Here is a 26,046-nt window from a genome sequence, read left to right on the forward strand (position 1 = left end):
AGTAAATAAATAAATAAATAAATAAATAAAAAATGTATGAACTACGTGGGAGAAGAGTAGTGATAATGACCTTCCTTTGGCTAAGCCTGACTCTAATGGGAGTAAGTTCAGCCTCTCCACTATTATGTTTTCAATGATTTTTCTGTTAGGTTGTTTGAGAAGTTCCCCCTTCATTTTTATCAGAATTACTGAATTTTAACAACAGCTTTCCACACTGCTTAAATAATATGTTGATTTGGGGCACCTGGGTGGCTCAGTCGTTAAGCGTCTGCCTTCGGCTCAGGTCATGATCCCAGGGTCCTGGAATAGAGCCCCGCATTGCATTGGGCTCCCTCTTCGGTGGGAAGCCTGCTTCTCCCTCTCCCACTCCCCCCTGCTTGTGTTCCCTCTCTCGCTGTGTCTCTCTCTGTCAAATAAATAAATAAAATCTTTAAAAAAAAATAGTATGTTGATATAATCGTATGGCTTTTCTCCTTTAAGCTGTTAGAGCTCTGAAGCTTTTTGTTTTAAGCTCTCACTGGTTAATATCACTTCTCCAAGTGATAACACTTTGAAGCTGACAGTAGCCATTTGTCCTGAGTCTGACTGGCAGCCCAGAAATGAGGAGGCTCTTGGGGACTCACGGCATTTGGGGTGGAGGTGAGGGCAGGTAGAGTATCACAGGCACAGAAAGATTCAGGTAAGAGAAGACCCACAAGATTGCAGGCTCCAGTGGAGACAAATCGCCCCTGCACTTTCCCCTTTGCACCTTGCTTATGCAGTTGGCTGCCTAGAATACCCTCTATCCCTCTTACTCTTGCTCCCCCAATCTCTGCCCTTGCAAATCTCACCCATTCTTTACAGCTCAAATTAAATACCTCCTCCTCCCACCCAGTCATTCCAGATCCCCAGATGGCCCCCCAAGTCCCTACTCGTCAATGCCACATCGTCTGGTATGGTGCACGTGCATTTTCTCTCTCCGTGTAGCCCCGGTGCCTGGAAGAATGCCTGGCATGCAGCGGGTGCTCAATCAATGCAGAATGAAGGAAATGACCGAATGAGAGGTCTGCCGCCACTCTCTCTCTACGGTGCCTCCCGCCCCGCCAGGGTCCTGCAGGGTGGACTCCGCCTCGGCAGAGGGCATCCCAGACCCCTCGCCAGCCCCGGAAGCTGGGCTGCCGGCCATGGGAAGACTACACTTCCCAGCGATCCCAGGGAAGAGCGAAAACCCTTTGGCTTTGACAGCCGCCGCCACAAGTCTTTCCGCCTCCCCAGCCTGCCAGGAGCTGGGAGCGGGATGACGGTGGCCTGACCGGCACACGCAGCTGCGGGCGCCCGGAGCCCCTGCGCCTTGCCCCGCCGCCCGGCCAGCCCGAGGACCGAGAAGCCCGCGGCCGCCGACCTGCCATGCCCGCCCCTCCCAGCCGCCCGGGGGGGCCGAGCCGTCCTCTCCCAGACCGCCGCTGAGGCTGGGCGCCGCTGGCCAGATGTAGCCGGCTTCGGCTCCGTCTCCTCCCCTCTCTCTCTGCGGATTTCTCCTGCCCGATCCCCACAGCCTGCACCGGGGGGCCGGCGAGGGGCCTGCAGGCTCCGGAGCCCTGATGCCTCGCAGCTCACTGTCCTGAGCGGCCACCACCAGCACCCAGAGTTGAGGGCAGCAACAGGGCCGGACGCGGTCCCGGAGGGAGTCCAGAGGGCCCCGAAGGCCAGGCCCACCATGGCCCAAGCACTGCCCTGGCTCCTGCTGTGGATGGGCTCGGGACTGCTGCCTGCCCACTGCACCCAGCCTGGCATCCGGCTGCCCCTGCGAAGCGGGCTGGGGGCGCCCCCCCTGGGGCTGCGGCTGCCCCGGGAGACCGTGGAGGAGCCGGAGGAGCCCGGCCGGAGGGGCAGCTTTGTGGAGATGGTGGACAACCTGAGGGGCAAGTCCGGTCAGGGCTACTACGTGGAGATGACCGTGGGCAGCCCCCCGCAGACGGTAAGGTCGCCAGGCCAGCCCTACCCTCCTTCCTGCATGGGGGTGGGGGGCGGGGTGCAGCATGCTGGCCCCTGCTAAAATGGGCTGGATGGTGCGGGCAGGAGGGACCCTCTCCCAGATGTTTCCTCTGGGATCCCATTGGTAGCAGTCAGCCCCAAAGTTCCCCTGGGTCCCACCTCCCTTCCCCTCACAGGCTTCCCCGCCTCCCTCATCTGACTGCCCTCCGCTCACCCCAACCTCACACACCTACCCCTCAGTAAGGATTCGGGACAAGACAAACACTCCGGTGGGGGAGCCTGGCCTGGGGAAGGGGCACTGTGAACAGGTGTCAGCCCTGCCAAGCCTGAGTCTCCCAACCCTGGCACTCTGGATCTTGGTCACCCAACCCTTTCCCCTCCTCTGGTGTTCCGGGAACCTTGGCTTCTGACCATCATTCCCAGCACCTTGCGGACCCAGGAATCCTGGCACAAGCTGGAGCAGACCCTTGCTCCCACTGTCTGGGTTGGCACGGGGACAGAAAAGCGAGGTCTCCCAGCTCCTCCTGACCTCCACTCGAGCCCAGAAGCCCTGGACAGACTCCTGCTTCCCCAGCCCCTCCCATCTCCTCCCCCTCCCCCTGTGCCTCTGCACCCCAGCCCCTCCCCTTCCCCATGCCGCTGAGCACAGGCCAGAGGGGACTGAATTGAGCCTGGGGAAAGGACTAACTGCAGCCCAGGAGCCAGAACCCCCTTCTAAGAATGCGACTCCTTCTGTAAGCCCATAGGCGCTGGGGGGGGTGGGGGGGCGGGAAGGGAGCATGGCAGCGTGAGGAAAACACTGCCAGCCCTCCCCTTCCTTCCAGTCCTCCACAGGACCTGCAAGGTGGCTGGTGGAGGTGGCACCCTCCGTGCCTGTGTGGGTGGGGTGCTGTGGCTACCCACTGGGCACATCCGCCTCTTCTGTGGGTGGGCCTGGGCGCGGGTGGCGGGACGGTTGTGCATGTGCTGGTGTGTGTCACCTTGAATCTGAGCCTGCACATTGCTGGGAGCCACCCCCCTCCCCCGGATCTGTGGGATCTGTGTCCGGGAGGCCTGTCCTTGGGAGGGTCCGTGAAGGTGGGAGTGTGTTTACGTGTAGAGAGGGAAGAGCCACACTTCTCTGAACTTCTCAGGCAGCTCTTACACTGGATCTGGGAGAAACACAAACCTCCATCCCCCAAATACTTGACAGAAGTGAGTCTTCCTAGGTCCCTGCCACCCAGGCCTACCTCCCACCTCCCAGATGATGCAAGGCTCTGGTCTCCCCTATTCACCCCTTCTCTTTCCTGAGTACTGTAACTTCCCCAGAAAGTCTCAGATCAGTGTGACAATAGGCCCCTAGCCACCGGGGCCAACAGGAGGCTAGGTATGATCAGATAGCAGGGGGATGTGGAGACCTGCAACCCCCTGGGTGTCTGCTACTGAGAAGCTGTCCTAGGGCTTAACACCCTGGGGCACCGACACACAAAGGGGCTGTGGAGCCACCAGACAGACCAGGAATTCCAGCTCCACTGCCCACAGCTTTTCCTTTTCTCAGTTGTGCAGCCTGGGGCAAATTATGCAACCCCTCTGAGCCTGGTGCCTTGTCTCCAAAATGGGTGAAATGAGATCTCCTTTGCGAGGTTCTCGGGAGGATTAAATGGGACTGTGGAGGGGAAGTCACCTTGAACACTGCACCTGGACACACGGTTGACCTCTAGTACATAGGAAGTCACTTTCTGCTAATTCCTCCAGCCCTGTCTGCCTCTTCTGGGCTATGCAATGGACCCTAAGAGCTTGAATGCTCTGGGCCACCACGTTTCACACAGTAGAACTGGGGGGACAGGTACTGGTCTTCGCTGGACCCCTGAGATCGTATGTACATCCCCCGGCCCGGAAATTGGCAGAGAGTAATTGCCCCACAAATGTCAGTTCCTTCCCCTTCCTTCCTAGAAAGGGAAAGTGGGCCTATAGTTCAATGCTGGCCCAAGGAACCATTACCAGGGAGCCCACAGTTGGAATGACGCTGGGTCACCCTTTGGCTGGGAGCCCGAGCCAACGCCAGCCAGTCTGTACTCTGTGGTGACTTCGATTCTCTCCCCAGCAGTCTCGAGCAGGAGGCCCCTTCTCCTTGCCTGGTAGGGCTGTTGTGAGCACCAGATGAGGACCTGGTGGGCAGAGCACTTTCTATATGCCAGGTGATTAGGTGCAGGGGTTGAGAGCTGATCCACTAAGAGACAGGAGATAGGTTTTCTGCCCACAAGGAGTGTCGAGCATGAAAGTGTAAGTGCCAGGACAAGGGAATCCAAAGCAGCACCCAAAGACAGGCAGGCCCCCAGGCCCTTGCCACCAGAGCCTATTACAAACGTAACTTCTCTGGCCCCATCCCAGACCTACTGAGTTAAAATTTGGGGGGCCATGGCTCAAATTTGAGAAGCACTGATCTGCAGTCATACAAAGAATGAGTGCTGTAGGTGTGCAGGAGGTAAAATCAGGGAAGGCCTCCCGGGGGAGGTGTGCTGTGAGTATGATCTTGAAGGATGGTTAGGAGGGTGGCTCTTCCCAGCAGGGAAATAGCACCTGTCCCACTGAACTCTCATTGCACTTAACTCGAATGTCCACTGCTTCCCCGCCCTTAGCCTGGGTCCCTGGGACCAGAAGAAGCCACAACGAATGAGAGAATGAGTCATGCTCATTTGTTCAGGAGACAGTGAGAAACCCAGTTGAGTTAATCCTACAGCTTTGGGTAAATAGGATAGAGCCCAATTGCCAAAAGCCTTAAATATGAAGCTCTAAGGTTTGGGCTTGGGTCGGCAGATATCAGAAGAAGCTTGAATTTCTTTGTATCAGGGAATGACATGGGGAAAGCAATCTTTTAGGAAGAGACATCTGACTTTGAGGAAGAGTGGGACTGAGAGGTACAGGGGCGGCGGGCTCTGTCACAGCAATCCAGGTATGAGGCCTCACCACAAGGATAGCATGTGGCCGTGATAAGACGGAAAGGGAAGGGAAGACCAGGATGCAGGAATGTCACAAGGCAGCCAGACACAGGACTTGGGGATACTGGTGTGAAGGGTGAGGAAGAAGGCATGAGATGATTTCATGATCCTGATCTGGGCTGAACGGAGGATAACAAGACCATCTGAGGGACCAGGACAACTGGCAGGAGGAGTTGGTATATCAGTAATGGGATACAACTATATACTTGTATTTATGGTGGCAGTTTATGTGAAGTTTTCAAATATATTCTACATAATTTTCTCCTTGACAGTAATTCCTACAATATATACAAATGGTCTTACCCCTCGTGACTTCTAGCAAAAGAAATGGGGAGTGAAAGTTTAAATAATTGGCCAGGAGACAGGCCCGTAAGCTGAGACCCTTTGTCATCTGGATCTTTCTACTCTGCCAGCCACCTGCCCATGCATCTTGGGGGGAGATGAGAGGGTTTATCATGAGCATTCCTTTTCATTCTCCCATGACACCTGCTCATGTGTCCCTTACTACACTTAAGTAGTATTATAGAACATATTATAACTGTTTTTTTGTATTTGTTTCCCTCCCAGAACATCAAGGTCTAGAGGACAATGTCTTTTAAAAAGGTTTTTTTTTTTTTTTTTTGCAGTGTCTTACTTCTCTTTAATATCTATGATAGCGGCAGATTCAGAACACGCACCTAAAAAACGTTGAGTGAGTGAATAAATAAAATGTAAGACATCTAAAGAGAACTCTCGATGGGCAATTCTAAGTGCAGGACTGGAACTCTTGGAGAAAGAAGCACTTTCATCCTTTTCACTTAAATGAAAGGATATCATCTCATTATAATGGGATGAGCATCAGCCTCCAAACCCAGGATAATAATGATTGTTTGGACTGAAATCTGGTGGTAGTCAATGCAGTTTAGCAAATGCTCATTGAGCACCTACTGTGCACAGAAGAGAAAAATGATGTCACTGCCCCAGCCCTTGGAGAACTCACAATTTGGTGTGAGACTCATATGAACAGCTAAATATCATACGAGACCGAAAGCATTTGGTGCAAAAAGAACAGTGAGTCTTAGAAGTGCAAAGAAAGAAGCAGTTACTACTGACAGGGTGTTAGGTTAGGCTTGCTGGGAAAGGTAGCATTTGAGTATGGCCTAGAAAGATGAGAAAGCTTTGCTATTTGGAGAGAAAGGTTTATGAAGAGAGGCATGCATGAGCTGGGCTGAGAAGCTGGGAGTTGTGGCAGGGATGCTGGGAGGCGGAGTGGAGGTTGGGTTGTATTCCGCAGGCAGGCGAGAGTCCCTTTGAGTATATGAGAAGGGCAATGGTCTAGTGTCATTCTGGTTTGAGGAAAACAACTCCAGGGTGGAACATAACTGGATAATCTAGAGCCTGAGACTAGGACATGAGTCAGGGCACAAGGGCCCAAAAGATGCTGGTGGCAGTGAGGACAGAAAGGAGGGGAGGTCCTCAGAGATCCAGCCTTCACATGTCAGTTCAACCAGATGTTCTCTGCTCCTGGGGAGGGAGAGGGAAGAGAAGAGGTTCCCCGCCTTGGAACCTCTCTGTTTTATCAGGGAATTCAACAAAAGGAGCAGACTTTTAAAGCACAATATAGGTCATCAAAATTCCATGCTTATGATTCTGCTTTACTTGCAAGGGATAACTACTAGCATGTCCATTGGGGGGTGAGGAAACTGAGGCGCAGAGAGACTAAGGGGTTTGCCCAAAGAGACTCAGATAAGGAAAACAGAGCTGGGGTTCAAATCCAGGTCTTTGGATTCCAAGTCCAAATACTGGGTTCTTTCCTGTGTTCTCCAGTCTGGGACATGTTGGTTGCCTTTGAAATGCCAGTGGGCCATTCTTATTAGTGGATCCAGCAACTAGCTGAGCATGGGGATCTGGAAACCAGGAGAGAAGTTAGGACTGGACAGGTGGACTCTGGAGTCACCTGCAGAGAGGTGGTTTGGAAGCCAAGTTAGCAAATGGGCTTGTTCTTTGAGAGAATGGAGGGAAAAGGCAGGGGGGTGGGGTGGGTGGGAAATGATTAGGGAAAGAATATTGAATGTAGACTGGGGCTCAAGGGAGCAAGAGAAGATGATCAGAGAAGTAGAAAACTGTGAGGGTTCAGGGTCTCAGAAACCAAGAAGGGCCAACTGGTTTTCCACCCACCTCTCCCTCGAATGGTTTTCACCCTGTGATTTGTGGGATTCTATAAAGGGACCTCAAGGATGAAGGAGGTTAGGAGGAAGGTTAAGAGGCAAGACTCTGGACCTTTCACACCTCCCATTACCAAGCCCTCCCTCTTCTCCCTGCCCAGAAGTCAGCTTTTATTGTTTTTATACAGTGGAATTCCAGGTCCTTCCTTCCCTCCTCCCTTCCTCACTCCCTCCCTCCCTCCCTTCCTTCCTTGCTTTCCTAAAAAGGTTGAAAACCACTGACCTCAAAGAGCCACCATCCAAATTAGACAAAGCAAGATTACACAAGATTCCACTTCTAAGTTGCCCACCCAGTCCCTGAGACCACAACTCCCCTCAGGTTGCACAGAAGGCTTTGCTAGGACCCTCACACTGTCATTTCACCCACTTCTCCTCCTCTGCCTCCTCAAGTCAGGAGAGAAAGAGTTCAGCTGCGAGTGGAGGGTATGGGAAAGACTGGGACCTCCCTCTAAGGTGGAAGGTCAAGAACCCTTCTTGGGTATCTCCAATAAAGATCTAAGCAGAAAATTGTGGTTGCAAATCCAGGAAGAGAAACATCTCTCAAGGAATCTGCCATACCTGACCACTAACTTCTCTTCTGGGAACAGCTCTCTTGGGGGCCTGGGCAGTGGAGAGTTCTGGGCAGGAGCCAGACCCTCTTCCCAGTCCTGGAGCTGCCCCGAGCTGCCCCTGGCAGGATGGGCCCAGAGGGCTGGGAAGCATTCACTGATGCTCGCTTGCCACATGCTCAGGTGCTGTAGCCAGCGGTTCCTGAGAGGGAGGAGGTGCTCCCTTTTGAGGGCAATGATGAATCAATAGTCTTGGGGCTGACTGGGGGAGCCAGGACTCCCCGGTCTTTTTTCCCCAAGACTCTGACAAAGCCACGGCAAACTGGCTGAGCTCCCTGCCTCTGCCACCCCAGGCTGTCCCGTTTCAGCAGGTCTTCTGGGCTGCTACCAACATGTGGCTACTCTCTCCACTGCCCACTGTACCCCCCCACCCCCCGTGTCCAGGTTGCACTGGCCTCTCGGGGCTGGTGAACCCCACCGACTCTTTTCCAGTGCCTGTAGAGTTTTTGCCAAATAGCACAAGGCATGAGCGATGGCATCTCCCTATGGCTCAAACAAGCCTGTACTGAGCATGACCCAGGTGCCCTGGAGGAGACTGGGCTTCTGCCAGAGATCAGCTATCTTTTCAACTGAGGACAGAACAAGAGAAGATTAAAGCCACCGCAACCTGTGCATAGGACACGACTAGACGGTAGGAGGGACTTGCCGTCTGACAATGAAAAGCAGGTAGCTGATTGCTGCTGTGAGACCTCACAGACTGGGGGGTTTCCAGGGGGTTCTGTGGAGGCTGCAGGCACTGCAGAGCTGCCTCAAGAGCCACCGCGGGGCGGGGGACAGAGACCGAGGAAGCAAAACCTCTCTCTCCAAAAGAACAACTCTTGTTTTTTTCTCTTTGGTACACTGGGATCCTACATAAGGTTGGAAAAGGGTTCTGCTGCTTAAAAAAAAAAATAGAAAACCCATCGTCTTAGATCTGTTCTTTAAGAAGAGACATGGACATTTTTTGACTGTTCACATCCATCATATCATTTGAATAGGAAGCCTTGATAAATATTAGTTGAGCTGGGTTTAACGCTGGGGGACATGCAGCATCCTGTCCAAAGGGAGAAGGGTGCATCAGATAAGGTTTGGGGTGACCCCACCACCTTAGAATTCCTTAAAAAAAAAAAAAAAAAGCCCAAAGTAAGGTAAGTGGCACCAGGGAGCCTGCTTGCCCCCAGGTATCAATTGTCAGCTTCAGCCTGGAGAGAGAAGTGGAAGGCAGAGGATATGTCTAGGGAAAGGATTTCCAGTGGGTCAGCCAATGTGGTCAAGGTGGAGGGAACCTGGATGGGACCCAATCACTGGACTCAGTTGGAGGCAGGAGCTATGTGCTCTGTTGGCCCTCAGCCACTCCCAGCTGCTGACGTTAGGCTCCTCTTGTCCTTCCTTGCTCCCTTTTCTCAGGCTTGGGCAAGCTCATGTCTGGGAATATCCACTTAGGAGAGCAGATGAAGCTGACTCCAGGCTCGGGGACCAAGGAAGTCCTTGGTCTAAGAACCTGCGTGGATAATCCAGCCAACGTCATGGGTATGGTGGGCATCAGTTATCATTGTCACCATACACAGTCCCAGACTAAATTATGCCTACGAGGCACCTGGGGCTGAGAATGAATAGCAAGAATCTGTAGGGTCACAGGGAACTGCAGGAAATGAGGCAATTACTGGAAAAAAATCATTATGGAGCTCCTGCGGAAGGCTAGGGACAAGTAAGATAATAACGGTACAAACGGGCTCCCTACCCTTGTGGGGCTCATAGTATGGGGGACAGACATTACATAAATGATTAAAGGTCTGATGAGCGATATACAAAGGAGCACAGGTGTTACTGAGGACCTGCAGGACAAGGAGCCTTATCTTGGCTGGGGGCATCAGGGCAAGACCTTTGGGAGAAAGGATATTTACACTGTGACTTGAAAGATGACTAGAAGTTAGACAAAACAGGGAGAGAATATTCCAGGCATAGGAAATAGTGTACGCAAAGGTGCAGAGCTGAGAGAGCCTCGTGCTTTTGAGAAGCATGAGAAGCATGGTGAGGGAGGGGGAAAAGTGATGAGAAATGTTCATTGGAGTCGACCAATGGTTGGTGAGATGCCCCCAAGGACAAGGATTTCAGGTTTGAATTCAGATAGTGTATCTGGTATCTGATGCTGTGTAACAAATTATTCCAAAACTTGGTGGCTGGAAACGAGCCGTTTTGGTTTTCAGGATGGTGTGGGTTCGCTGTGGCTCTTCTCCAGGTCTTATCTGGGCTCACTCACATGGCTGCATTCAGCTGGTGGGCCAGCGAGGGGCCTGCTGGACCTCTTTCTCCATGAAATCTTTCATCCTCAAGGAGGCAAGATGGAGCTTCACCATGCAGTCTCAGGACAGCATTCCAAGAGGAATCCCCAGTGCACAGGCCCTGACCAAGCCTCTGCTTTCCTCCTTGGCTGATGTCCCATTGGCCAGAGCAGTCACATGACCGAGCCTAGTGTCGACGTCAGAGGGGATCACACAAGGGCCTGGATGCAGGGGTGTGTGATTCATTAGTGTAGCAATCGACCATATACTTCCTCTCCAAGTGAGAGACGGGAAGGTCAAGGACATGAAAGACCAGATGTGGGGTTGGTTAGAACCAGCGGATTCCTGTCCAGCTGTGTGGATTGTTGTGTAAGATGGGTCAAGTGGCCCGCTCATTCCACATGTCCATTTCCTTCTCTGTAAAATGGAAGAAAGCCTTCTACATCTCAGGTTTGGGTAAAAGGCTTGCTTGACAAGAGTATAAGAGCCCTTCCCCCATCAACTCAGAGGCCCACACAGAAGGAAAGAGACTTCCTCTTTGAAGGGAAGAATTAGAGTTAAAGCCCCCTCCTAGGGCCCTGGGATAGGCTACCAAGAGAGGTTGGGATCTTAGTAACTAGAGATCTTTCAGAGTTGATCTTTCAGAATCACCCTAGGCTAACAGACAGATGACTCCTGAAGGCTCTTCTCATCCAGAATAATCTGAGCTGTCCCTATCTGTTAGTGAGAGCTGGGGCCAAGACATGTGAGATCTGGGGAACAAAGAGCTTACCCAGAACTCATGGGCTCCACACCCATCTCATCACCCAAGATCTGTTGCTGAAAACTCCTCCAGGGGAGCCTGGCCTGCAGAGTGAAGTGGGCAGGTGTACCTTTCCCTGTGGGGCTTGTTAGCACTTCCCAAGAAGCCACCTTCCCTCAGAGGCCCCCGGGGGCACATTTGTTTGTTAAGTGATTGGCTGTGACCTAGCCCTGACCCCAGGTTGTGATCTCCTGAGGATCTAAATACAATAGCTACAGGGACTCCTGAGTCTGCCTGGCCCCAAGGGATGGAGAAGAAGATGGCTCCAGGACCCCAGTCTACCCGAAGACAGGAAGACAGGCATCCGTGTCAAACCACAGCCCTGGTGAAGGGAGCGCAGGTCTGAGCTAGAGTCACACCTAAAAACACCCACAGCTGGGGAGCCACTGAAGGATCTCTCCTTCACCCAACAAACAGGATAGAGTAGCTCTTTTCCCTTTTCTTTCCTTGAGCCATTAATCCGAGTAATACTTATTGCCAGGCACCATGATACCCATTAGGGATACAAGGATGGTTTTTTAAAAATTAGATACAAGGGAGGTGAGATTTAATGTGAAGCTACAGAGTGACACTTTCTATGCAAGCACTTTAAGAAGAGACTATGACCTGGTCTTTCCCCCTTAGGAAGTTTTCCCTTTTGAGCTTGGGATGATGGGAGATGAGTAGACAAACTTGCCCATGGAGAGGAAGATATCTGGGCAGAGCGAATGCTCTACGCAGCTGTCTCCAGGGAGAGGACCATGGCTGGTCTGAGGACCTGTGAAGGCCGGTGTAGCGGGTGAGCAGGGGGCTGGGGCGTAGAGGACAAACTAGGCTGGATGTGCAGGCAGGACCGGACAATGAAGGGCCTTGTAGGAAATGTTAAAGCTTTACATTTTTATTTTAATAGCAAAGGAAAACGATTGACACGGAAGGGCAACACGGTCAGATTTGCACTTTGAAAAGACCACCCTAGCCACAGTGCAGAGACAGGATGGAGAGGTCAAGGGTGGACGGACGTGCCAAGGCCCGTTGAAAAGCTAGTATGATACTCTAGAACGTCGCCCAGGGGCGGCAAGGGAGGTGGCCAGAGATGAATACATTTACGAGACTTTTGAGAAGGTTAGTTGGACAGGACTCGATGCATCGGGTAGAGATGTGAAGAAGAGGAAAGTGTTAGGACGTCCCCCCAGTTGCTGACTTACAGAACAGATGGACAGTGACGCCATCCACTGACACAGCGAACACGGGGAAAAGGCAGATGGGCGGGACCGTGGAAGGTCAGCTTCGGACATCCTGAATTTGAGGTTATCTTTGAGGGAGTCTGCTCTGTGCTTCTGGAGCTGCAAGGGAAGGAAAGGGCTTAGGGCTCTGAGCTTAGGAGTGGTGGGCATGGAGGTGATACTCGGAGCTGTGGCCGCAGGGGAGGTGGCTGAGGGAGAGCAGAGCCTGCGAGCAAGAGGGCCGAAGCCCTTGAGAAGGGAGCCTGCAAAGCAGACACAGAAGATCTGGTCAGAGCCGTGGGAGGACACCCCCCGGGCCGGGGGAGGCGGGGCAGGGAAGGGTGTTTCTAGGAGGGAGAAGTCCTCACAGGCAGATGAGGCCTGATTTGAAAATATCTTTCGTATTTGGTGACATGAAGTCTCTGGTAGCTGTAGTAAGGGCTGTTTTATAGTGGAGGGAGGGGCAGCGGAGAAACGGCTTTGGAATGGGTTGAGGAACGAGTGGGAGGTGAAGAAATGAAGACAGCTTGGCTGAGAACTTTGGTTGTGAAGGAGGGGAGGGGGGCTGGAGGTGGAGGTGACATTAAGGAAGGTTTTTTTAATGGAGAGACTGGGGCATTTGTAAATGCCAATAGGAGGAACCCGGATGGGGTGGGGGGGGGGGTGGACGGGTGGCGAATCTAGCTGAGGGAAAGCGGGTACTTCCCAGGGTGGGGCGCCCACCCGAGCAGGGGAGGGCCAGCAGAGGGAAAGGACGGCGGGCGTGGCCACGGGCAGGTTGCAAGGACTGGCTGGGGGGATGAGGGAGGTCCCACCGGACAGCGTCTGTCCAGAGCAGGAAGAGGCCAGGCGTCCCTCGCTAAGGTTTGGCGGCTCCGAAACCACCAGCACTCCTCTTCCAGGCTGCCCTTACCTGCCCCGTGTTGTGAGGAGTGGGGGCTCAGCCGCCTATGGGGAGCAGGAGGGGGAGAAAACCTGCCCGGGGCTGGAGTAAGAAATGTTGGAAGGACGGGACCAGGAATCCCTTCTCCCAGAAGCCAGGAGCACTTTGCAAAGAGCAAATAGTTGGCCATTTGCTCAGGAGGGAATCCCGGCTGTTTGTTTTGCTTTCCCATTTTTTGTGGCAGGTGGAGAGGGGGTGGTGGGCGCACAGGGCCTGAACTCCCAGGGTAGGGGTGGGTGGGGGTCACTCCGCCCTAGGCTTGACCCGCTTTGAGGTGGAAGGGGGAGGCCTTCCTCAGCGGGGAAAGGCTGGGCCTCCTAGCTCAGGAGGGAGTGGTTTGCAGGAGCAGAGAGCAGTGGGGAGGCCTGGACCAGCTGGGGCCTCAGAAAAAAAGCCCTGTGCCAGAGTAAAAGGCGGTCGTGTTTTCCTGGAGCCCGTCAGGCACACATTCCAGGGAGCCCTCTCTTGCACAGCTCTGGGGACCCCCTTTCTTTGGGGTCCAGTGATAGTAGGGATCCCTGTAAGAATGAGGCCAACCTGAGTGCTGGGAGCAGAGCCTGGCAGGTGGGGGAGGGGGTCGGGGGGGGGGGCGCCGAGAAGCCGTTTTAATCATTAACCTGGTTGACTGAAATCGGAACTGCTGCGCCTCCAGTTCTATTGATTGTGAAAGCACAGCCCGCTGAGCTGGTGGCCGCCCACAGACCCTGGAGAGGGCAGGGGGGGGCGGGGGCATGGGGAAGAAGGGCAGGGAGGGGGATGGGAACTGGGCCAGGAGTGGGGGGCTGGGAAGGAGGGCGGGCCGGGGTCAGAGGGCTGGGGCCACCATGGGGACCAGAGGAGGCGTCTTGGGGGACACGGGGAGGCCAGGAGGCCTCCACAGGCATTGGGGGAGGGGCGGCCTACAGAGCCACAAGGGCCACCGAGAGCGGGAAGGAGCCAGAGGACCTGGCAGGGAGGAACCTGAAGCCCAGAGGAGCACAGTGACTTGCCCAAGGTGACGAGGTCAGAGCCTGCACCAAACCTGAGGTCAGCTGACTTCACTGCACTGAGGAGAGAGGACATGGGAGTAAAAGGGCCCTGAGGTCAGGGGAGCCGCTGAGCTGATGGGCATGAAAAGTCAGCACGAGAGGGCTGAATTCTCAGGGTTCCGTGCTTCTGAGGACAGGGGCATTTCCTCTTCTGGCCTGTGAGGATGCTACTGGCATTCAGAACGCGGCTCTGGGCCGAGGGAGGGATCAGGCGGTTGAAGGAGAAAGGAGGGTCAAGAAAGAAGAAATGCTCGAAGGAGCTGCACATCAAGGAGCACTGGGAAGACACCTGTCCTGATTCACGGAGCCAAAACCCAGGGCCCTGACGAGATGGGTTTTCACCATGACAGCAGAGGAAGCTCCTGCTCCCTACTATTTTCTGATAGTAGGCCTCAGAGGCCTGTGTCACCTCAGAGACAGAAGGGGAGCCCTTCGTGGGGAGCCGCATTCTGGCAGGCAGGGTCAGAAATGGCAGGACGACGCCGTCCTGGTCCCCGCAGCTTCCCTGGCCAGTGCCAGCTCCTGGAATAGCATTTCCGAGCTGGACGGGGATGCGAGCCCAGCTGCCCGCTGGGTGATATGCTTCCTAGGAGGACCAGAGAAGGAGGCAAGGCGCAAGCCCCGCAGACAGAATCGGACAGGTACCCGAAGTGAGTAAGGGCAGTCTGAAGGTAGAGAGAAAAGAGAAATGAAAACCACACAGACGCAGAGATAATGTGGCTTTGACAACACAGAAAATGTTAGGATTCCACAGCGAAGCCAGGAGCAGACACGAGGCCATGCTGAGGATGTCAGAGGATGCCACATTCTGCCTGTGGTCATGGTGGTAGCAGGTGCCAGGCTGTCCAGTCCTGCATCCTAGAAGCTTCGCCCTGGACATTCCAAAGGGAGACTTTGCTGCCCGTGGAGTGAAGGACAATGAAGGTAGTGAGCCCAGAGCCTCACGTTGATAACATCTTTCTCTCCCCTTTCTCTGACAGCTCAACATCCTGGTGGACACAGGCAGCAGTAACTTTGCAGTGGGGGCTGCCCCCCACCCTTTCCTACATCGCTACTACCAGAGGCAGCTGTGAGTCCTGGGGGAGCTAGAGAGAAGAACGCTTCCCAAGGATCCAGGGCCCGGAAGGGTCAGGGGAGGGCTTCGGGGAGAAAGAGGAGCTCCTCGGATCCTTTCCAGGAGAGAAGAGTGGAGAGGGGGGATTTGAGGAGGTCTACTATGGGAAAGGGTAGGTTGAGTGGCCGGCAGGAAGTTCTTCAGGACCGAGACAGGGCAGCTTCCTTGGGGAGGGAAAGAAGGAAGGAGAGGAGCCCCAGTGCTCCCAGAGCCATCTCAGGGTCTTCTTCTCTCTGCCTGGAGACTTCATCCGCACCCCGCACCCCCCACAGTGGCTGTCGGGTGTCCGGCGAGACCAACGAAGTCTAGGCAGAGCAGGCTACCGTGACCGCTCCCCGTGCCGTGCTCTCAGCCAGGGGCTGCTCCGGGTGGCACTGCACAGTTCAAGGGAGTGGAGCAAGAGCCTTCCATAAGCCCCACCGCCTGGGCCGGTGTCAGGGCCCGACAGCTAAAATGTCTCCCTGCACCACCCAGAGTTCCATCAGCCGGATCTAGCTAACCGGTGGAAGGGAGGGTTGAAGTGGGTTTTTAAGGTAAGAGGCAAAGAGGAATGATGTGGGAGACTCCTTAGCATAAACACAGGAAGTGGCGAGAAGACATCTAGTGTCTGAGGCGTCTCTGTGTGTGCAAATCTGTGAGGAGAGGCTTACATCCCATTCTTGGACTTCTAGGCAGATGCCAAAGCCACCTGCCACGTCTTCTGCCTTCCCTATCGGAAGAAAGCAGACAGGGAGTGGGGCGTGGTGAGGACCCAGGAAAGGGATTCACTCCGGATCCCTGTCCCAGTCCCATCACTGCCCGCCCCACCCCGAACCGGGCACACACACAAGGCCTGGATAGTGGCACAATGAGACACGGGCGAGGGTGTCCCGTGCTGATGCGCATGTTCCATACGAGTGGTGTGTAATACTTACCTGCTATGCTGAGATGCTGTGCCAACTCTTCCTTTGGAAGAACTTGCTGTAGAGGTTGCACATTCACCGCGCCTGGCACTTTCTCTACCACTCAGATGGTACCACCGGGTCCCAAGGCAGCGACAGTCAAAGGCCCCTTTTCTCTGGGAGCCTGATGGAGCCGGGGGGAGGAAGAGATGCCCGCTAGCTGTCCCTCGGCGGCAGCGGGCACAATACACAAAGCCTAGGCTTGTTCCCCGCAGGGCCTGAGCTCGAGATCTAGGGATAGGAGCTGTGGAGACAGGAGAGTGAGCCCCAGCCACAGCTCCCCTCATCTGTTTGCAAGCTTACTGTACGTTCTGTTCTGGGTGATGGATCTGGGATGTTCTGCTGAGCAGCCTGACAGCATCTTATCTTATGTGGGCTGCCCCTGAGATAAGGTGAGGCCTCGGGAGTAGGTCAGATGCTGGGTCCCCCTGCAAGTGTTGCGGTCACGCCCCCACAGACTTCTGCCTCCTCTCCACAGGTCCAGCACATACCGGGACCTCCGGAAGGGCGTCTATGTGCCCTACACCCAGGGCAAGTGGGAGGGGGAGCTGGGCACCGACCTGGTGAGCATCCCCCATGGCCCCAACGTCACTGTGCGTGCCAACATCGCTGCCATCACTGAATCAGACAAGTTCTTCATCAATGGCTCCAACTGGGAGGGCATCCTGGGGCTGGCCTATGCTGAGATCGCCAGGGTGAGAGGAGCAAGGCCGAGCCCGGGGCCCTGTGTCTGCACCGCACACCGCATGTTACCCCGGGACGGGCTCGGAGAGAAGGGGAACTGACTAAGGGAGGGACACAGATCAGCCTAAAGGATTAGTTAGCAGGGGGATAGGGTGGCAGTCTGAATCTCGTCCCTGCAGGGGGCAGGACTATACTGAGGGATGCTGTGACAGGTGCAAGATTAGAGCCTGGTTTCTACCGACTCCCAAGATCTTAGGAATAAGGGAACCCCCCCCACCCCGCCAAACCTGAAACAGGTTAAGCATATGGGGATCAAAGATTCTATAGCTCTTTCCTGTTTGCACTGTGCCCAGTGTCTCTTGCTAACCCTCTCTGCCAAATCGCAGTACTTCAAGACAGTCTTTCCCAAGGAACATCCCCCAAGTTTTGCTTTTGCCTTCCAGTTTAGGCAGGAAGCTGGCCTCTTTCCATAGGGCCCTCTGTGTGAGGCCTCACTCCTTGTCTCTTTCTGCCACAGCCCGATGACTCCCTGGAGCCATTCTTTGACTCCCTGGTAAAGCAGACCCACGTTCCCAACCTCTTCTCCCTGCAGCTCTGTGGTGCTGGGTTCCCCCTCAACCAGTCGGAAGTGCTGGCCTCAGTTGGAGGGAGCATGGTGAGTAGGTCCTAGGAGAGGGGAGGTTCTAGCACTGGGCAGAGGGATGGGTATCACCTGCCTCCCCTCCCTCTAAGCTACCGCACAGTCTTGGGCTCCACTACTTAGAATCAAGAGAAACCTCTTTAAACTCCCCACCTCCACTTTTCCTTTTCCATCCTTTTCTTCTTTGCATTATTCCAGAAAGTATTCCAGGTACCTATGGTAAACTTGGAAAGGATGAAATGATTAGGGAACTTCAAAGGAAATGTAAATAAGACTTCTCGGGGCACCCGGGTGGCTCAGTCGATTAAGCTCAGGTCATGATCCCAGAGTCCTGGGATCGAGCCCCACATCAGGCACCCTGATCAGCCGGGAGTCTGCTTCTCCCTCTCCCTCTGTGCCCCCACCACTCGTGCCCTCTCTCTCTCTCTAATAAATAAAATCTTAAAAAAAAAAAAAAAGAAAGAAAATAAGACCTCTCAAATTAAGATGATTCAGTCTGATGAGCAGAAGGCAGCGATGTAAGGAGTTAAAAGTCTATTTATTAATTAATTAGGACAGTTGGTGAATGGTTCTCCATCTCCAACACGCAGAGAAAATAAAACTTGAAATAGAAGCAAATAATCATTCATTTAACATTTATTGTGCCAGTTTAAGTTTAAATAACTTTATATCGAGGGCTGTGAGACTCTGAAACAAATAATTTAAAATCCTGTAAAGTCTTCCCCTGATATATTCTTAACACACTTAAGAAACTACAAATCACTTTGGGACAGGATTTGATTAGAAGCAGGAAGATGAGAAAGGTGGCCTGTGAAGGGCCTTGCTACCCTCCCAGAAATCTCTGATCCCATTGCTTGCTCTCTGGGTGACTTGCTGTCCCTCTGTGCCGGGACACGGGTACCTGCCACCCTTTGTCCCTAGATCATCGGAGGTATCGACCACTCACTGTACACGGGCAGCCTCTGGTACACACCCATCCGGCGGGAGTGGTACTACGAGGTCATCATTGTGCGGGTGGAGATCAACGGGCAGGACCTGAAAATGGACTGCAAGGAGGTAACACCACCAAGGGGAACCCAGGGAAAGGGAAGGGGGAGGCAACATAGCATGAGGTCAGACCCTGAGTTATGAGATTGGGAGGATGAGGCAGAGGAGTAGGACCTGCAGAAAGGGTTGGGGGCTGAGCCCAGGACAACTGGGAGCTTAACGGTGACACAGCAGGACCTGAAGTTGGGGGGCGAGGGACTGGCAGGGCACTTGCAAGGGGACCTTGGGGCTTATGGTCTGGTAAGGAAAAAAAAAGCATGTCTGGACTCCAGTCACTGCCTTGCTTGACGGCTTTGGGCAAGTCATGTGCGGGGCAGTGTGGGATGATGTAGCGGAAGCGTCCAGCTTTGGAACTGGGAAGACCTGGGTTCCTAGCTCTGCCATTTACTAGCTATGTGCCCTTAGGCAAGTTACTAGGTTGTGTTTCAGTTTCCTCATCTGCAAAACAGAGGGAAAAACAGCTTTTCCAGAGATTGTGGTGAAGACAGAGAAAATAAATTGTTTCTCCCAGTGCCTGGCACACAGAAGTTCCCAATAAACGGTAGCTCAACCATTTGGGTCTTCCTTACCTAGATTCTTAATGTATGTTCAATGAGAATAGATATAAAAGGACTATGAAAAGTTAAAAGCACTATACAAGGTATTTTTATTTTCAAGATTTGGAGAATGTCTGCCCAACCCAAGATACTAAGAGTTAGCATTTACTGAACGCTCCCTACGTGCCGGACACCATTCTAAGCGCTTCGCGTGTATTAATTTCATCCTTATAATAACTCTTTGAGGTAGGTGCTATTATTATCCTCATTTTAAAGACGAGGAAACGGAGGCACAGAGGCTGAACAACTTGCCCAAGGGTATACTCCTAAGAGAAGTGCCAAGCCAGGATGCCACCCCAAGCAGTCAGATCCCCCCTTCTGATTCTGGCCAGATCCCAGCATCAAACAAGGCTTTTGACTCTTCTAAACCTCTCTTCTCCATCCTAGTACAACTACGACAAGAGCATCGTGGACAGTGGCACCACCAATCTTCGTTTGCCCAAGAAAGTGTTTGAAGCTGCTGTCAAATCCATCAAGGCAGCCTCCTCGGTCAGTGGGACTCAGGGCAGGGGTACAAGAGATGACACAGTGTCAGAGGAAGTCCGTGAAGGTCCCTTGTCCCCTCAGCAAGGGACAAGTTGTCTACCCTTAGATCCTTCTACTTAAATGTCTTCAGAGCGAGTCTCTTTCATGGGCCTCGGCTTGCTCATTCCACAGGGCCCCTGGTACAGAGTTTTGGCCTCACGCTCCAGCTCTCTTCCCCTAATTCTTGGGGTTCAGTGTGCCCTTCCCCAATTTGGATATTCCATAGAAAAGCAAAAAGAGAGCCCAGTGTTATCTGAAAGTGGGAGTAGCGCGATGGCGGAAGAGGCGGCTTCCTCACTGTTACCCTTTCTTGGCCACACAGACGGAGAAGTTTCCGGACGGGTTCTGGCTGGGGGAGCAGCTGGTATGCTGGCAGGCAGGCACCACCCCTTGGAACATCTTCCCGGTCATCTCCCTCTACCTAATGGGCGAGGTCACCAATCAGTCCTTCCGCATCACCATCCTTCCACAGGTATGTCCCCAGCCGGAGTCAGTGGGGTCCCAGGAAGAGGGCACGGTTCACACGGGGAGTCAGGGAGCCGGCGTGGCTTCGCAGAACGTGGAAGACAAAAGACAGCAGCGTCCTGCGGCACAAAGCAAGCCCACAGAGCTCGGGGATGGCAGAGGGAAGAGCGGCCCCTGGGCACAGAGATCCAGAAGGCAGAGGCAGGGAGGGGGAGGGATGCAGCGAGGAGGACACCCTTCTCCCTCTCTGACTGCTTGTCCTTAGCAATACCTGCGGCCAGTGGAAGACGTGGCCACGTCCCAAGACGACTGCTACAAGTTCGCCATCTCACAGTCCTCCACGGGCACTGTGATGGGAGCTGTGATCATGGAGGGCTTCTACGTCGTCTTTGATCGGGCCCGAAAACGAATTGGCTTTGCCGTCAGTGCCTGTCATGGTAAGAGCCAGGGGGGAGGGTGTGGGCTCCGTCTGTCCGTGTTCTCACTGTCCGGCAGTTAGGATCCCTGGGCCCCTGTCAGCCTGGGAGGTAGTCACAGTTGCCTCGAGGCAGAGCCAACAGCCGGTGTCAAAGCTAGCGTCCAGGCCCATGCTTTGTCCGTGTGCCCGGCGTGGCGAGGCCCTCCCTGGGCTGTAGCTCCGCCGGAGGCCCGGACCAGCAAGAGCTGCCTCGGCCCCTAGGGAAGCTCTAGATCCCCGGGCCCCGTGGGCTGCTCCACGATGGGGCCGGGTGTGCCTTCAGAAGGCGGTGGGGTCTTCGGTACCGGCGGAAGCCGGTGAGTGTACTAGGAATACACGGGGCTGTCTTTTTGGTCAACTCGGGAGACTGACCTTTAGGTATCATTCCTGCCGCATGGTTACCCAGGAAAGGGTTGTTGCTCCCAGTGCCCTGGGAGGAGAGACGTGCTTCTACCTAGCAAGGCTCCTCTGGCCTGCTCCTAAATATCTCCAAGGAAGGAGATGCTAGGGCCTCCTCGCGGGCTGATTTCAAGGCCTACCAGGAAGTTCTTTTTGCTCTATGATCCAAACTGCTGTGTGACGGTGAGAGCTGCCCATTCGCGTTTGCCCTTTCTCCAGTGCATGATGAGTTCAGGACGGCAGCAGTGGAAGGCCCGTTTATGACCCCGGACATGGAAGACTGTGGCTACAACATCCCACAGACAGACGAGTCGACGCTCATGACCATAGCCTACGTCATGGCGGCCATCTGCGCCCTCTTCATGCTGCCGCTCTGCCTCATGGTGTGCCAGTGGCGCTGCCTGCGCTGCCTGCGCCAGCAACACGGGGACTTTGCCGACGACATCTCCCTGCTGAAGTGAGGCGGCCCACGGGCAGGAGACAGGGACTCTCCTGGGCCGCACCTGCTGGCTCACTCTGGGCACGAGCAGGACGCTCTGCTGGCACTGGGGGCCAGAGCACCTCAAGACCCTCACCTACCCACCAAATGCCTCGGCCCTGCCCGAAAAGAAGGGCGGGCGGGCACGGTGGGTGACAGGAATGGCACCTGTAGGAATCAGGAGAGGGAAGAAAGCAGCACGCTGGTGGCGGGAATATTCTTGGTCACCTCCAGCCCGAGTTGGGAAATTCTTCAGCCTTGAACCTTTGCCCCCCACCCCTCTGGATTCTCCAACCCGAAGTATTCGTCTCTTCTTAGTTCCAGAAGTAGTGGCATCACAGCCAAGTCACCCCCGTGAGCGTCTCTCTGCCGTACCCTTGGCAGAGAAAGGGCCAACGCCGCTTCCCTGACCAAAGTCAGTAGGAACGGACGCACGGTTTGCGATTTGCTTTAGTGACAGGGACTGCAGAAACAAGCCTAACATTGGTACAAAGATTGCCTCGTGAATTAAACAAAAATGAGACTGAATATTTGTACAGATGGGGCGGTTCGAAGAGAGGAGAGGGAGCGCAAAGACAGGGAACAGCTGGGATCAGAGCTAGAAAAGGCAGAACCACGGCCACTCGCCACTCGCCAGTCCCAGTTTCAGACTGCATCTCCAAGATAGAAGCCCATCTTGTAAGATGGGCGTCGCTGCCCGATGTTTTTTCTGTGGTTGTAGCCTGACCGAAAGTGAGTTGGGAAGAAGGGCTTACCTAGCCAAAAAGCTCTTTTTAACTCTCTTAAATGAAAAGTGCCCACTAAGAAGTTCCATCTAACAAATGAATTTCTACCGGAATGATTCCACTTGTCTCTACCTGAACCCTTTACTCCACACACGCTAGGTTAACACTGACACTTCCCACCCCCCACCCCCAGCCCCAGGTGCCCTATGAGAAGCAACTGGAACACACCAAATAGAGCAGGGCCTGGCTCTGTCTTCCTGCTTACGTGTTCACGCCCACCCCCAAACCCCTTTTCCTCTGGAGCTCTGCAGCTGAGGTGCTAAGAGGGATAGACAGGAGACCTCTCTTTCTTAACCCTTGAAAGCAGAATCATCAAGGTTCACTCGACAGGTACAGGGTTGATGCCCTGGTGCCTCTGCCTGGATTTCTTCCTGTTCAGCAGCAAGTAGTAGTAAGATCTCCACACGATACAGAGCGGTTTCATCGCCTTCTCACCCTCTCTGATGTCCCCTCCATTAACTTGGCTAAGGCACCCCACAGGGGCACTAGTATTACACCCAGTGTCAGAAACGCAGGGCTTTCTGGCTCTAGCATCATTGCCTTCGATAACAAGGCTGCTAGAGAAAGGCTGCCAGCCTCAGGGCTTCCGTACTTCCTTCACCACCAGAGCCCCTCAGGGGATGCCATCCTTCTCCCCTATCTTACTCCTTACTCCCCACTCCGAATAGTACTTGGGTACCCAGGCTGGTTCTTGGGCTAGGTAGTGGGGACCAAGTTCATTTCCTCCCGATCAGTTCTAACACAGTCAACTCTGATACCAGTGTTAGTGGAAGACGTGATTCTCCGCGTATACCCACCGGGTCCTGTCGCTAGCTTGTCAACACACTGCTTCCAGGGATGGGACCTGCCGAGTGTGGAATTACCTGATGAGGGAAAGGGAAATACAAGGAGGGCCTCTGGAGACCCTGGCCTCGGCCAGCTGCCCACAAGCCATAAACCAATAAAACAAGAATATTGAATCACAGTTCTTTATCTGGGTTCTCTTCATTCCCCTTGCACTTGGTGCTGCTTTGGCCGACTGGGAACACCCCTAACCACAGAGACTGTCAGGAAGACTGGAGAGTGTCCGTTTCCAGCTCGGAACTTACTGTGTAAATAAACTTCCAGAATTGCTACCATGTAATAAAAACGCCACATTCTGCTTTATAATTTCTATCCATGTTGGGGAAAACTGGCTTTTCCCCAGCTCTTTCCAGGGCATAATACTCAACCCCTTCATTAGTTAAGTCCCACTGTCATATTTTTTAAAAAAAAACTTGTACTTATTTTTCTTTTTACAGTTACTTCCTTTCTACCCTGAAACTTTAACTCTAAGTGTAAAAAAAAAAAAAAAATCTCAACAACAGCTTCTTGCTTGTAAAAATATGTATTATCTATCTCTATTTTTAGAGTCGACTCCTGAAAAGCGACTGTCCCATCTCTACTCACTGCATTAGAGGCCTTTCCCGCCAGTCTGCATGGCTTCTACCCCTGCAGGCCAGGAGACAGAGGGAGAAGGGAGAACAAGGGTGGCCAAAACTTAAATGTTGCTTTCTGATTGATCCTGAACAAGACAGAGAAAAGAGCAACACAGAGGCCCCAGCTCTCGCACACAGCTCCCCAAAACATCTGTCTTCCTGCTATAGTTGGCTTTCAAGGGGCTTTTACTAGGAAGCGGATAAGCCCCCCCCGCCCCACTTCTTCCTTTCTTCTCTCTATATTCCTTTGGCTTCAAAGATCTGTGGAAAAGAGAATAGCCTTTATATCCATTCCTGATTTCTAGATTTTTAGGTAATACTGAAAAATATTGCTAGTGGCCTAAAGGCTACTGCAAAGTTGATGAGAGAGAAAATCTTTTGATTGCAAGAGAAAAAAATGAATCCCCCAAATGAAAAGAACAAAGGAACTGGTCTTCCATTTTGCCACATTTCCGTTCATGATAGCTACCACACTGGAGACATGAATATTTCATTAACCAAAGAAAGTGAGTCACCTGACCTCTACAGAGGTGAGAACTCAGGCCATTTCAATCACCCTACAAGATGCCAAGGAGGTCCTGGGAAGTCCAGCTCCTGAAAATGATGCTAGTCAACAAGGCTGAGCAAGTAAGGCAAAAGAAGGGAAGGACTACGTCTAAGAGGCTGATAGGCAAAGACGAAGGACAAAGAAGGAAAAGATCAAAAGCAAAGAGCAGGGAATATAACTGGATCTGAAAGGGAAAGTGTTTGCTACCCGGACAGTGCCGCCAGCGCCAGGAAGCATTTCCAGGTCCCAGAACGGGAACAGTTCAGCTGTTGGTAATACAATGATGTCCTTCCCCTGGAGCTAGTGTTTTTGGTTTTTTTTTTAATTAACACTTAAGTTTTTCCTTGTTTAATCCAAAAGAGAAGGAAGCTGAAGCTATTTCCTGTAGGAGTAAAGAAAAAAGGACAGGAAAAGAGTCAAAGCTCTCAGAGATTCACAGCTTTCACAGGTATAAACCTAAACACCAGAAGTGCTCAATAAGCAGAGGTGGGAAAGTGATCTCGTTCTAGACAGCTATCTATAGAACAAATGACTTCTAAACTTGAACTCCAACCCCCCTTCATGTCACTTTGGCCTCCATTTTTCCCAGGATAGGAAACATGTCCCCCATAATTTTCTTGCTTCAAAAATTAAAATCTGGCATCCCAAGATCATTCTGCAAGTAATTTTGCACAGACATCTCCTCACCCCAGTGCCTGCCTAGAGCTCACCCAAGGTCACCAAACAACTTGGTTGTGAACCAACTGCCTTAACCTTCAGTGGGGAGGGGTACTAACTGACCAGGAGACCAGAAGTGAAGGGGAAGAGGTGAGGCCTTCACAAGGTTGGTCTGTCAGAGCTTGATCGGAAGCCAAGTCAGTGGCAGCAAGGGATGGTTTGGCCCAGGAAAGATCTGTGGGCTGTGCTAGTTTCTAAAGAGAGGCCTATCCAGGAAGTCAGATGGACAGAAGCTTTTGGGGGGCATGGGAGAAATGGGACCCAGTTATGTTGGTATTCTTGGACTGTGAATTTTGCTGATGTAAAACAGAATATTCTGTAAACCTAATGTCTATGTGCAAATAATGAGCGTTAACACAGTAAAATATTCAATGAAAATTCAAACTATTAGGGTTACATTTTTTTTTTCCTCAATCAGTCTCATTTTATCCATTTGGAGTCGAGTGGCTAGAACAACACTGAGGCTTCCGTAGGCTTTCAGTAAGCAAGGCATCTGGTTGGACAGCAGGTGAGCACCAGGGTTCAAATCTGCATACATGAGCCTTAAGAAAATGAACTAGAGGCTGAGCCAAATCAAAGCAGGATGGCCTTAGGGCAACAGCAGCTTCCTAGATGGTTTTTATATTGTACTTGAAAACAGCCCCAGGCAAGGATATCATAATTTCAAGGGCAAACTAAACATCATCTTACCTACAATCTGCATCCCCCGAAGGAATTGCAAGGTGAGAGGGAGAGACCATTTCTGCATAATATACATACTTTCATTTACGAACATTTGGATACAGACTTTCTATACACACATTACCTATATAATAAAAATGTACATGGCATGAGTATAGGTCACTGTATAAATATAGAGTTTTAGAAATCTTGAACCCGCGCTTCCTGTTCACATCAGTTTCTCCTCTTCTTCCTCCCCAGTCAGGTCCGTCATTTAAGAGTTGGACAAAAGGGACAAGTGTCATTTGTGTTGGTCTGGGCCCAGAATTTGATACACTGGAAAGGAAGAAAGACATATCTCAGGTTTATCTGGAAAGATGGAGGGAAGGAGGGGAGAGTGTGCCACTGAGGTTCACTGGTCTGAGGAACGCATACTAAGTCAGAAGGGCTCTTACCATCGGGACCAGATGGGCTATTTCATTGGCTCTTACCCCCAAAAGAATCTTCAGAGCAGGGGAACCTGTTCTTCTTACA

At 52.8% G+C, this 26,046-nt stretch overlaps 2 protein-coding genes across 10 annotated transcripts in view; one reads left to right on the plus strand and one right to left on the minus strand.

Moving 5' to 3' along the window:
• The first annotated feature begins 1,258 nt into the window (after window positions 1-1,258).
• On the plus strand, window positions 1,259-25,236 carry BACE1 (beta-secretase 1). 3 transcript variants are annotated; one of them, XM_081799418.1, is made up of 9 exons: window positions 1,259-1,957; window positions 14,981-15,069; window positions 16,534-16,750; window positions 17,332-17,394; window positions 18,301-18,435; window positions 19,410-19,511; window positions 19,870-20,019; window positions 20,278-20,449; window positions 21,088-23,095. In XM_081799418.1, the coding sequence occupies exons 1-9, from the start codon at window positions 1,697-1,699 to the stop codon at window positions 21,327-21,329; spliced, it is 1,431 nt and encodes a 476-aa protein (XP_081655544.1). In that variant the 5' UTR covers window positions 1,259-1,696; the 3' UTR covers window positions 21,330-23,095. The 3 variants fall into 3 exon arrangements, with proteins under 3 accessions (XP_081655544.1, XP_081655545.1, XP_081655543.1); XM_081799419.1 differs by lacking the exon at window positions 21,088-23,095 and adding an exon at window positions 23,521-25,236 and having other exon boundaries at window positions 1,260-1,957; window positions 17,257-17,394; XM_081799417.1 differs by having other exon boundaries at window positions 1,260-1,957; window positions 17,257-17,394.
• RNF214 (ring finger protein 214) overlaps window positions 25,220-26,046 on the minus strand; it is a 42,846-nt gene continuing 42,019 nt past the window's right edge. For all 7 annotated transcript variants that reach the window (XM_081799414.1, XM_081799413.1, XM_081799410.1 and 4 more), the window contains one exon: window positions 25,220-25,848. In XM_081799414.1, the coding sequence (XP_081655540.1) occupies window positions 25,783-25,848 (66 nt within the window). In that variant the 3' untranslated portion in view covers window positions 25,220-25,782. The remainder of the gene's footprint in view (window positions 25,849-26,046) is intronic.

The sequence above is a fragment of the Leptonychotes weddellii genome, chromosome 11, assembly GCF_054177405.1.
Source record: "Leptonychotes weddellii isolate Sample4059 chromosome 11, ASM5417740v2, whole genome shotgun sequence".
Classification (NCBI taxonomy): Eukaryota; Metazoa; Chordata; class Mammalia; order Carnivora; family Phocidae; genus Leptonychotes; species Leptonychotes weddellii.